This window comes from Thermobia domestica, chromosome 15 (genome assembly GCF_964235325.1).
Source record: "Thermobia domestica chromosome 15, izTheDome1.hap1.1, whole genome shotgun sequence".
In the NCBI taxonomy this organism is placed as follows: Eukaryota; Metazoa; Arthropoda; class Insecta; order Zygentoma; family Lepismatidae; genus Thermobia; species Thermobia domestica.
Window position 1 is genome coordinate 196,730,997 of NC_137468.1, and position 13,300 is coordinate 196,744,296.

At 38.2% G+C, this 13,300-nt stretch overlaps 1 protein-coding gene across 1 annotated transcript in view; it reads left to right on the top strand.

Annotated features, from left to right (window-relative positions):
- Nucleotides 1-13,300, top strand: part of rut (adenylate cyclase rutabaga) — a gene marked incomplete in the record, with an annotated part of 698,554 nt that overhangs the window by 314,098 nt on the left and 371,156 nt on the right. The window contains 1 exon segment of the mRNA XM_081741008.1: nucleotides 2,392-3,152. Within this exon segment, the coding sequence (XP_081597134.1) occupies nucleotides 2,568-3,152 (585 nt within the window).

Here is a 13,300-nt window from a genome sequence, read left to right on the forward strand (position 1 = left end):
CAAGTGACTCATTTGGCATTCTCTTGATTGTGATCTCAAAAACAGGGATGTGACTCCACGCTTCACTTGTCGCACATCTTTTCTCTAACTTCCAACGCTACCCCCATTTTTTAAAAGAATTTGTGGAATGGCGAATGGAAACAAAGACCAGAGCTATGTATGCAAGTTTTCCCTCTCCCCTTTGTACCGGGATCGACCACCTGATAGAGTTCTCCAGTTTAGCTATAGTGAGTGGGCGAAAAGGTTGTGTGTTCTTGTGTTCTTACCTTTCTAGTTTTGCTTACAATTTTAGAGATGGCAAAAATTTTTCCGTATGATATTTTAACCCTTATCGAACTTGTGGAATGCAGACCTTGCATATGGGATAAGACAAAGCAAAAATTATATTCCTACATCAACATATTTATAGACATGCGACAATAATTTTGGACATGAGTGTACCTTTATCGCAACATTGTAGGTAACTCAATTCGTTTAAATTTATAGCCAATGTAATTTTGTATTTTGTAATTTTGTAATTTTTTACCAATGTGACTCATATATTCACGAATGTATTAATAGTCTTGATGACTACCGTATGCATATTTTGACAAACTCTCCTCTGAACCGTCATTATTACGCTTCTTCACATTTTCACACATTGTAACACCACTTTATAACTTATACATGCCTTATGCGGGTTTGTTTAATAAGCAAGTTAAATGCTCTTTGTGATCCTAATGAAAAAAAAAAAAAAAGAATTGGAAATATATTTACAAGCATATTTGTGAACCGCGGCGCAGTCTTACAAATATTGAAAATCACTGTTCCAAGTTCTTTAATGTTCTTTGAAACGCAAGTTCATTTATTTTGATTCACTCATGGTCCAACTGAACCGATGTCACTCGTATAGGACTTCTGAACCATTTCCCGTATGCACAACCAGGCCGGTAGCCAGCCCAAAAATGTAGGGGGGAAGAGGCAGAAGTTAGGGATGGCCCGATCCAACCATATTATAGTTCATCACCATATTATAGGTCATTTGCAACCCTACCGTGAAAATTTTAGGAGGGGGCAGCAAAAATTTAGGGGGGCCGCCCCCTAGACCCCCTTGGATACGGGCGGATGGGCCTGTGCACAACCTATAAAATTTTCAAAATCAGCCTCAACACTTTTATTTTCACTTCAAACATCAGTAAACAAGGTTCTTCCAAGGACACCTTCAAATTATTAACGTGTTCTGGGGGAGCCGGCACCGTTCTGAAGTTAAAATTCTATTCATTGTTGAAGATGATCTCTCGACTGAAGCGGTACCGATTGGAACAAGCACACGTTTTGTTGCCAGAGCTGACAAATTAGGAAATATAATGGATTTATATTCTTCACAGGAAAGTTTCATTAGAAATCCCTTGAAGAAACTTATTCTTTCAATCGTTTGAAAGTTCTATATTCAATAGGACTTCTTCGCACAAAACATGAAATAATTGTGAAAAATCGCCTATTCAGGCTCGGATCAAGGCAGAAGTTTGGAGGGTGTTACTCGAAGTTTAGGGGTGACACCCCCTATCGGGGGGGGGGGTCTGGCGGAATCCCTGACTGGATAAAACACTTGTTTGTATAATTGTTCGTCAGAGTTAAAGCCCGTCAACGGGAAAAAACGTTCTTTTCCATTGAAAGTGATATTCTAGAAATTATTGCCATAACGTATACCCACTCTTGAATATTTTAAAATCTTTTTAATAATAATAATAATAATAATAATAATAATAATAATAATAATAATAATAATAATAATAATAATAATAATAATAATAATAGACTTACCTTATTGCAACTGCCAACATTTCTATGGGTGGAATACAGGGTCTCATTTCTGTATGCTGGCGTTGAATATGGTTTCCAATTCTTTCTATTAAAAAATCAAAAGTTTGTGTGGACATGCGATAGTAATTAAAAAAATTTGCATCGTCTTCGCGTAATTTCTCATATAGTGTATAAAAAGCACCTTCTACATAACGCACAGTCAATAATGGATGAACCCAAAGCTTTCGCGATCTACATTTCCTGTTTCTACGTCGTAAATACAACAAGGCAAGAAGATATCTGTTGTTGATAGCTGGACTCATCTTCTCTCTTTCACGTCTGTCCAATACTAGTCTCAGCGCCGACATTATCGGCCACGTGTGCAAACTATCGCCGACACCGATATTGTCGGGGCTTCCACCGATATTGTCGGCGACGTGTGCAAAGTACGCCGACACCGACACCGATATTATCGGGGCTTCCACCGATATTATCGTTGCCGTGTGCAAACGTCCTAATAGAGTCTAAAAATTTAAGTAATAGGAATATTTGTAGATGTTCGTATGAACTATGCTGAAACTAATTCCTTTATTTTTCATTTCTTTCCAGGTTGATGGGTATCCAGCGGGCGGCAGTTATAAATCGGTAGCGACGTTTCGCACCGTTCTCACCTTGACGCAAGTAAAAGGCCCCGGCCACCCTTTACCGGAAGGGAAAAATACCTGTCCGTGCACAGGCGTAGTGATCAGAGGGTTGGCAGGGGGTTCAACTAACACCCATCCATTATGGATCACAGCGTGAAGGCGATGAACTCCCATCGGAAGATCGTGTTAGCGAGGCTTTTTAACCGCCATCGCTTTGAAAATGATGAACTGGAGGCCCTGTATCAGCGGTACATCTTCAAGCTGCAACACTCTTCCATTGCCAGCGTGGTGGCCCTTTTCATTCTTCTGACAGCCATTTTAGCCAACCTAAGTTTCGCGTACGTTCAGGCCCCTACTCCTCAAAATATTTATCATATTGTTCACTGTATTCTGTTCATCCTTCTGTTGGTTTTCTTAAATACACGTTTCATGCAGGACGCCTATCTCCTCTGGGTGTGTTATGTGATATTATTCTTTTGTGCGACGTTCTGTGCAGTGGCGTTGCCCATGGGGGGGACGGAGGGGTCGTCTGCCTCGTTTCGCGTGGAGACCCGTCGTGTGATCGTGGAGGGCACTTGGCATGTGATCTTTGTGATCTTTATCTCCTATGCAATGATGCCCCTGAAGACATGGATCTCGGCCGCCTTTGGATTTGTGTTACCCATTGCTCATGTGATAGTGACTGTGATTTACGCCAAGGAATACCCGTACCTCAAGTGGCAACAGGTGAGTGGTAACATTTATTCTTGTTTGTCTGTTTACCACCAATTGGGCAATTTTCTGATATATTTCTGACAAACTAAACATAGAGATAAGTGTAAGATGTACGTACAACATTATCTGATAGTAATGTTAGATATATCTCATGTACAGTATTAGTATACAGGGCGGTTTGCTAAGGTATGTCCAAACTTCCGCAAGTTATTTCTTAAAGGACAGACAGCAAAAAAAATGTATATGAGTACACAGGGTGTTACAAAAAATTAAAACAATATTTTGGGAATAAATCCCTTACATCAAAATAAGAAAAAAAAAAAAAGAGTTGATATGGACCTGTGACCGGAAGTACATATTTTCGTAGTTTATAGGGTGCCGAAAATGTGAAAAAATAAACTTCAAATATCCATAGTTCCACTATTATAGGACCGATCGTAGTCGGGTGAAGACATCACTGAGGAACTAGTGTGTGAACTATCCAAACATCCATCTTTCAAAACGGTCGGTACTTGCACAATCATTTTTAGAGAGGTTGTGTGGAAATACATGATCACTCTCCACCTACCAGTCCACGTAATACCGCACTGTTCATGAGATGTATAGGATTATCAGAACATTGCAATACTCTTTCATGTTGGCAGTAAACATCCGTGTCTCATATTAATAAACATAGCTACTTACTTCAAGACCACTACTACCAAGTAGTAATATACGACAGATATCATGTAGATATCATAAAGTCAAAAATGGTTGACAATCTGTATCTTTCAAACCGTTGAGATTAGGACCCATGTTCATATGAACTTTTTTGCTTAGAATCACTCATACTACCATTTCCCAAAATATTGCCCCTTCCTCCTGGGACACCCTGTATATGAGGGCATCAAAATCTTTTAAGAGTCCCTATCACTGCGAAATTAAAATACCGCTAATTTTTCAGTAATTATGTGATGTCATCAAATAGATAAAAGATAATCAAAAAGTGGATCAAGACCTCCTTAGACGATATTATTTTGCATGGTGTACCGTTATCACGAGTCACCTAGTAGCTTTCCGTTTGCAGTTATTTAGAAACGCGAAAATAAATGCCGATTTTCTAAATGGCGGGAAATCGAAAGCAGATAAATGAGTCGTGTTAACGGTATCTCACGCAAAATAACATTGTCTAGGGAGGTCTTGTTCCACTTTTCGATTATATTTTATCTATTTGAAAATATCGAATAATTACTGTAAAATTAGCGGTACTTAAATTTCGCAGGGATGAGGCCTCTTAAGTGCTTAGGGCCTATGAAGGTCTTAATCTACTCCTACTCATACCTCAGGTTGAGAATCTGTGATTTTAATATCTCGTCTGTATCTTCTCTTAATGTTTTTCGTCGTTGTAATCGATCTCTCATGTGTGGTCGCCTCTTGATTATTCGCTGGCAGTTTTGTTACAGGTATAGGGAGTAGCACAAAGTTTGATTGTCAATGAATGCAATTTGATACGCGGGACAACGACGTGACGAAAGAGCTAATTGAATTAACAAAATCCTGCAGAGGAAAGCTCTCGTTGCACAGTCACTGTTCACGTGTGAGTTTTTTCTCCCTTGGGGAACACCGTTGCGCAACGCACAATGGAAAATCAAATTAAATTGTAAATGCTTTTTGGTGGCTGCGGGTATTGCGTTAATTTTTTACCTTTTATTTGTGTTTCGTTGGTGGTAGAATGACTGAACTACAAAATCCACAAACTGCTTCATTTGTGCGATACATACGTGTATCTTTCAGAAAACACCATCTACTTTACTTTCCTTTCTCACTTTGCTAATAAAGAGATCAGCTACAGAATTGTTAATGACAGATGGAAAGAGAGGAGCAGTACTAGAAATATATAATAGGAGAGGAAAACCACTGACTAGGGCATTATTTAAGAAAAAGTTGTCTTATTAACGACGTAGTGAAAGGTACAGAAGGGAAAGGAGGGAGGGGAAGAAAACATTACAGCTAATGACGATATTAAAAAATGTGATTGCTGCCCCAAAACTAAGAGATTAAGGGAAAATGATATTGCAGAAGCTCAAACTTTCCTACCAATGGTGATAGTACTTATTATTAATCCAAACTGTTGAAAGTTTTATAGAACGGGTCCGGTATCTGGTGGAAGCTCATGTGTTTCGGATACCACGTTAACTGTATGACCACGTCTCATATAGCCTTGCTGCTGAACGGCATTCTAGACTCAATTCTTATTGAACACTAATGTCCGTCCGTCCGTCCGTTGAGGGCATCCGATATCAGACTAAGAACTGTAAAAAATAGCGAGAAATTTCTTTTTCAATATGATCATTGACGCGAATCCCGGGGAGAAGAGGCAAACATATCCCCCAATCCTGGAACTGGAGGGGACTGTCCCCCCAATAATCCGATTTGAAATGTATTTTTGGGGAGAAATGTGATGATTTGTGTCCGACTGCTACTACATCTACAGCGCCTTATACAGGGTGTTTCAAAACAACAACAACAACGTTTGGGAGGTGATTCCTGACACCAAGATAAGACAAAAAGTATAAATCAACCTGGGTGCACAAATGCTTCCTCTCAGAGTTATAGGTTGTCGAAAACATGAAAAATGAACTATAAAGATCCATAGCTCTAATATTATGGGACCTACCATGGTCGGTCGAGACTTCACTTAAGAATTAATATAAGCCCTATCCAAAAATACATGTTTCAGAATTCTAAGGTAATCACGAAACAATTTTTATAGAGAAAGTTTGGCTACGGGTATATAATTTAAAGTATTCACAAACTACCTCCATAAAAATTGTTGCGGAAGTACCGCAGGATTCTGAAACACGGATATTTGGATAGAGCACATACTAGTTCCTAAGTGAAATCTTGACCCAACTACGATAGGTGCCATAGTATTGGAGGTATGGACCTTTAAAGTTCATTTTTTCATGTTTTCGGCAGCCTATAACTCCGAAAGTTATCATTTGTGCACCCAGCTTGGTCTATACATTTGTCTTATCGTAGTGTGAGGAATCACCTCCCAAACATTGTCGGTGTTGTTTTGAGACATCCTGTATATATCCTGATATACAACAGGTTCACTTCAGAAATCAGATTCATCTATCGTAATATGGGTCTCACCTCCTCACCCCCCACACACACTCACAGAATAAGCCTCGAACCTGCCCGCCTTCCAATTCTGAAGACAGCTCTGCTCCCCTGATCCTGCACAGCATTGTTTTTTACTTCATAAATATTTCGAACATCGCTTTAATAAAAAAAAAATATGGGAACGGCCTTATCCGTTCTTCCCGATGTTGAAGACAGATTTGCGCCGCTGAATATGATTCAGTACTCCAAGAATAGAACATATCTCCGTCGTCATTCCCCTTTACAACTACAGGTGGTAGAAACGTACTATTTCTGTTTTGTATGTTAATAGCAGTAGAGTACTCGAAAACCGCGAAAGATAACGAAAAATATAAGTTTACCATCTCGAGAATAGAGCAATCTATTGACGCCGGAAGTAGTTGAAATACACTACAACTTCCGGTTTCAATATTGATCGTATCGACAATAAGTAGCGAGAAACTGTTTCTTGATATAAATTGAGGAATTTACGCCATTTTTGCATCAAACGCATTTGTGGCTTTTACATGCTTGTTTAGCCTCCTGGTAACATTTCAATTCAATATCGGAATAAAATGCTCCATATTACATTGTTTTATGTAAGAAAAAATACTACTTAAATTTTCAACATCGTTTTTCTCCAACTGCATGCTTCAGACTTACGCCCTTATTGCATCAAACTCCTCAATTTTGGTCCTCCTCAAAATAGGTTCCAAATCCGTCATATTTTAAGACATTGTTGGTCAAAGACTACTGACTCACATTTTAAAGCAGTTGAGGAATTAGGATATGGATATGGACAATTAGGATGTGGAGAAAGCTGATCTGGAAAGCCACAACGAACTATGATGGGATTTCTTGTGCTGACCACTCATCATTTCAGTAGAATATGCTTAGGGAGAATTAATATTTCAAATGTTACATACAAACATTTAATCAATAAATGCTAAAGAACATAAAGTCAAATAAAAATGAAAGCACTTGGGCGTAACAGCCCTTTCTGGGCCTGAGCTGCTTCAACGCCATCTGTTAGCGACTGGCTGAACTACGTTAAGGCTAGCGATGACCACGTGGTGAGCGCCGTGTCTCTAACCTATAGTGCTGCCAAAATGTCTTGAGCCGTGGCAAAAATGCGAACTAACGCTCACACCTTCACACACCCACGCGTTGAGCCAATAAGGGTTCAGCTGTTGCTAAGCGAGAGAAAGCGAGTGGAATTCCTTCAGCCGATAGCAGCGCTTGCAACGGAAGACTAGGGATCAAGTCAATGTGGTATATCTATAGTAGCCATAACTTCTTTCATTCACATGACTTCCCAGTTTGCCTCACGACGTTGGGTGGACGCCAAAAGTTGGGAAGCACCGGCTGGGAATCGAACCCCGAACCACGCGAATGTGATCCAACGCTCTAACCACTCTATCATAAAGTCAAAGAAGATGTATTCTTCTTTGAAATATTTCGAAATATTTCGTCATGTTTAAAAGATATATTTTATTAGAGCTCTTAAGTGTTCTTATCCATAGCATCAAAAGTACAATGTAATTGTTGTCGTGTGAACACTTACTTTCGAAACTGTACTGTATAATCTTTATTCCAGCCTACGGAAGGAAAAGTTATTTTTTATTATTATTATTATTATTATTATTATTATTATTATTATTATTAGTAGTAGTAGTAGTAGTAGTAGTAGTAGTAGTAGTAGTAGTATTTGAAAAGTTCGTTCATATTTTCTTAACTTATTACACTTCGTAACGGGCGATGCAGCAAACTCTGGACTGCCCGCAACTAAATATATCAGTAGCAGGTTGTTAACATAAAACAAAAAGGAAATGAGCAATAGAAAGGGTAATGAAACACACATTTATTGAACTCTCAATTACCTCATTACGCCTAATGAGATCAATCCTCTTCTTAGTGTTCTCTACCAGGCGCTGTACACATCCGACGTCCATTTGTCAAAGGCATAAGTTGATGCAATTCATGAGTTGCGAGCGTTTTCGGCTCTCCAGGAATTGGCATAGACTCGGACTTTCAAGAGAGTCCAAAAGTCCTCAATACATCTGGCCTGCGGGAGGTTATCAGGGTTGTCTTCCTTGGCACGAAATGGAGCCTTCTTGTTCCAAGTGTTCCACCACCACTTTAGAGTAATTTGCACTGGCTTTTACCGGCCAGAACACGTTGTTGTTGCCGTAGTGTGCTATAATGTATGGAATCAGACCTTTCTTAATGCATTTCTCCAGTTAAACTCTGCTATTGATGGTGAAATTGGACTCATTGATCAGCGGTTCTGACCATCCATTTGGTTCGATGGCAAGCCAGACCAGAACCTTGTTCCCAAACTGAGTTTTGGGATAAAATTTCACCCTAGGTGGTGTATCGTCTCTTTTCGAGGTGTAGAAGGTGTGTTGGCGTTAATGGTGGAGTGGGATAGCATGAAATAGAAGTCGTCATCGAAGATCCAGAAGGCCTGTGAAAACTTTCGATACTGCCGCCCATACAAACTCTTCGACTCGGACTTCTGCCTGTCAGTACGTTGTAGGATACGTTTCTTCACATTCACCTTCGGTAGCTTCCGACAGATCGTGCTTTGATGTTATTGGAGCTCAGAGCTGCTTGTCGCTTCGAAATCCCGTCCTTGTGGTCGAACAAACGCTTGAGGGTGGTCAGTGGCGTATTTACGATTTTGTTTCGGGAGGGGCTTTGCTAACATTTGGGGGGGCTTTGCCTGGGAATGTGAAAATTCTGCAAGATATTTCATTTACTTTACTATATTAAGTAAGATTTCGGGGGGGCTTGAGCCCCCCTAAATACGCCACTGAGGGTGGTCAATTTTCTTCCAGTGATTTTGGCGTTGGATTCACCTGACCCACGTTGACGAGACGCTGGTATGTTGTGAAAACGTTTCAAAATACCACAGATACGTAGTACTTCTGGTCACTCCTTCAGCCATGAAGTATCGTACAGTGGACCATTTTCCGGACTGGATGTCGTTGGAGTAGAATTTGTACACTCAGGAACGGAGGGGTGTCTTCGCTCGAGGCCATTGTTCTAGTTATTGGTTTCTTTCGAAGATACAAACAAAAATATACCTATATCAATACGAGTTGAAACGCTCTCCATATTACATATACTAATCTTGTCCCTAATACTTAGCATTAAATGTTACAGAGGCCAATACATAGTCCAGATTTTGCTGCATCACCCGTAAGCCATACTGCGTTCGAAGCATTTGACAATCATTGCAGAGTAGCACGTTGCTTATTTAAGTCGGTGGAATGAAAAAAAAGTAAAATTATGTTCGAACTTAAAACAGTTATGTTCAGAACGGTACTTTTCCAAGTTTTCCAGTTTTAAAAAAAAAAATAGTCTTGGAGAGAAATAGTCTTGTTTCAATTGTGATGGTCATCTAAATCTGTAAAATGAAGAAGTAGACCATGTTCGAAACATTTGAACAGTCATTTTCGAAACAGCATAATACTCCTTTCACTTATTTGTCCCAGTTTGTACAATGAAATTTCTCTAGAATTGCTTTCAAAATAATTCAATTTTCACGCAATTGAAACGCGAATGACAAAAGTATAACCCTGAACTGGTTCACGAAATTTTGAATAGTCTCTAATTTAGAAACAGCACAATTCTCATTTGACTCCGTACAGGCGCGCACTCAGAAATTTATGTTGGGGTGGTCGAAGCTTTGGAGGAGTCCAATACTACACGCCTCTATATCTATATCAGGGATGCAAATAAGCAACAAAATTTTACTAGCCCAAGAAAAATGCTACTAGCCCACATTCCACATCCCAATCGTGACTTTTACAGTTTTTACTGTTTTAAATCTCGCCCATACCGATGAACCACTCGCCCCGGGCCAGTGATTATTTGCATCCATGATCTATAGCAGCGTTTCCCAACCGGTGTGCCGCGGCACACTGGTGTGCCACGAATGGGCTGCTGGTGTGCCGCGAGGAAATCGAAACAAATTATTAATTCTATAGGAATTAAATTGCAAGACATAGGAGAAAATGTATATTTGTATTTCACATTACTATGAACCTCTACTACAAATCTACAATTTTAAGCTTCATACTGTGTTACTTTTCTGTACATTTTTAATGTTGGAAAACGCATTTATCATTATCATGACCATTATTGCTTCTTTATTGTTGCAGACTATTTCGTAACTTGAAATTTTAACACATGATTTAATAAATTCAACAAAGCAAATATGCATACAAATTACCTACATTTGTGTTTTAAAAGTATAGAAGATTTGTTTATTTATTCGTTATTTAGTGATCTTCCCTTTTCGTTAAAGGTTAGATACAGTTTTCGAAAGAGAAAGTGGATTTTTAAAAACCCGAGTCCTATATTTCATTACAATTGTTTTCTATTTTAAAATTAGAATGAAAAATAAGCATAATGATTTACCACGGGCCGCAAGTTGAAAAAGGTTGGGAAACACTGATCTATAGTGTATTGAATGAGTATTATTCTGGACCCGAAAAGACGAGAAGTAATTGTAAAATACTTCCACCTATATTTTCAGTAAAAATGATAAAACTAGTATGTTTTTATAAGAGGAAGAATACAGATAAAGTATAAGATCAATTTTCGTGCTACATCAATCATTTCCCTGTTAAACAAAGTTTTATTGAAAAAGTGTTCAAATGTATGTTGAGTTAGGAAGTTTCTGGGGTTCGGACCCGATGAACTTTTGTTGATGCGACCCTGACTCCGTAGACTTTAATTTATTTTATTTTATTTATTTATTTTTTGTTTGTTTATTTTTTAGAATGGTAGAGACGTATAAAGAGCAAACAATTTCTTCTACTGTAAGTGTATAAATCATATAATGTCGCCCAGTTATTTTGACATGCATTGACCAATGTATGGCTAATAGATGTGTAGTCTAGGATCAAATTTATTTGTGTTAGTCTCCATCAGAAGAAACGAGATAGGCTCTGATGGTTTAGCATTGAGAGTGTGATGAACCGCTTTAAAAGAGCGGGTAATGCGTCGCTTAGAGAAATGACAGCTTTAGTATGGAGAAAGGAACCGCAACAACCCACGAGGCCAATAAATCTTCATAAAGCATAATGATAATAATGACTTCGGTAGTAGAGAGTACATCACCCTGTTATAGATGAAAGACATTATTCAATGATAAGCAATTAGCTTAAACTGTTGCTATTGGAGAAGACAGTGGCGTCTACAGGATTTCTTAATGTGGATTTCGCTATATCCGATATATATATACAGTATAATGAAATTCACTATGTTTAAGACTTCGTACGTCTTGTACCACTCGACCGATCTCGATCAAATTTTCAACATAGATGAGGTTCGAGCCTGGGATGGTTTTTATAATTTAATTTGACGGTGCAACTTAGGGGAGAGATATTTAAAAATGATCGAAAATGACCAATATCAGTGTCGAATCCATAGTTTTCTAGATGGCTGAGACGAACACTGACACTTTCGATGCCATTTAAATTCAAATTCAGCACTTTATGTCCAAAATGAAACGCATTTCCCCCGTGCGAAGAACATATTCTGTTAGTAAATAACTAAATAAATAAAAAACCAATAAAATTCAGTCAAATAGTTTATACAAAATTGTTTTCTCTCTCTCTAAATTTAATTAACCAATTAACCTGTAATGTATCCATTCTTGCTCTTAAGTCAAAATGGCTTAATGATTTCTTCCCTGATTTAATTCATCAGTAAACTAAAAATAACATGTTACTACAGGATTGATTCAGTTTTTCTCCTGTGCATTCCAAGAAAAATACTGACTTCTCTGCGTGCCACAGATGGCTAAATGGATATTTTCATGGAACGTTAGCTTAAATTATGAAGGTCTTTGTAACTGAGTTGTTCGATTCTCAGACTATCATCCTCTCTACGAATCTCGAGTGAAGTGCTACGAATAATGATTATCTTTGTGGAAGATAATTTAATATTTTTAAAAAAATTCCTCTGTTGCATTGCAAAATTGTGAATACACTTCTTTGTTTGCAAAACGGGAACACCTATAGCATATGGGTTTTTCTTTTTTAATTTTCATCAGTGGGATTCAGTTCAAACTTTTACAAACTTGTACACAATTTTAACTAGTTGAGAATGCTGCATTGCCAGAACGAACTTTAAAAGAATTGGAGATATTGAGCGGGAAGAATAACTGTGACAGTTCCCTTTTATTTGCACCTACTTCTGTTTCTAGCAAAAATTCACAAAATATCATCTTTCTATGACTTACAGTTTCCGAGATATGACTCTTTAAATCTCCCGAAATCCGAACTTTTTTTTGGCTAATATCTGGGGAATCGTGGCTATCGGTTACTATTTGATACCAAAATGTTCACCATACTCATAGGTATTGATTGACACCAATATCATCTCTCTATAACTTACGGTTCCCGAGATATGGCTTCTTAAATCTTTGGAAATCGGCCATTTTTTGGTCAATATCTCTGGAATGGTAAAAGTGACGCGAAAAATTCCACCACTTTCTCTGATAGTTTCTGATGCTCTATCGAATAAAGGGATCAAAATTGAAAAAAATAAATAAATAAATAAAAAATTGCAAATAACAGACAGAGATAAATACATGGAGGATTCAGTAACAAACTCCTTAAATTCGTTGGAAATACATATTCTGACTGCGGAATGTGTAGATCTTTTGAGTTGTTTCTTTGCGGTTTGTAAGTAGTTTTTGTAGTTTTTTTTTTTGTGCATGTCTCTCTGTCATTTCAAAGTGTTCTTTTTACTCATTTTTTGTGCGTAGGAAGGGGAAGTTACGCATTCCACACTTCCGTTTCGTAAAAAGTCTTCGTGTAGTACCAACATATATATATATATATAGTAGACACAGAGAGAGATTCTTATGAGAACACCTGCCTTGAGTTGCTGGCAACCTCCTCATCCCTAAGTTTCCAAAACGTCATCCCCTAACACGGCTCTTTTGTTCACTTCTCTTATCTTTTCCTTATTTTCGTTTTTCCCTTTTTTTTAAAAAAATTCCGTTCTCCAGT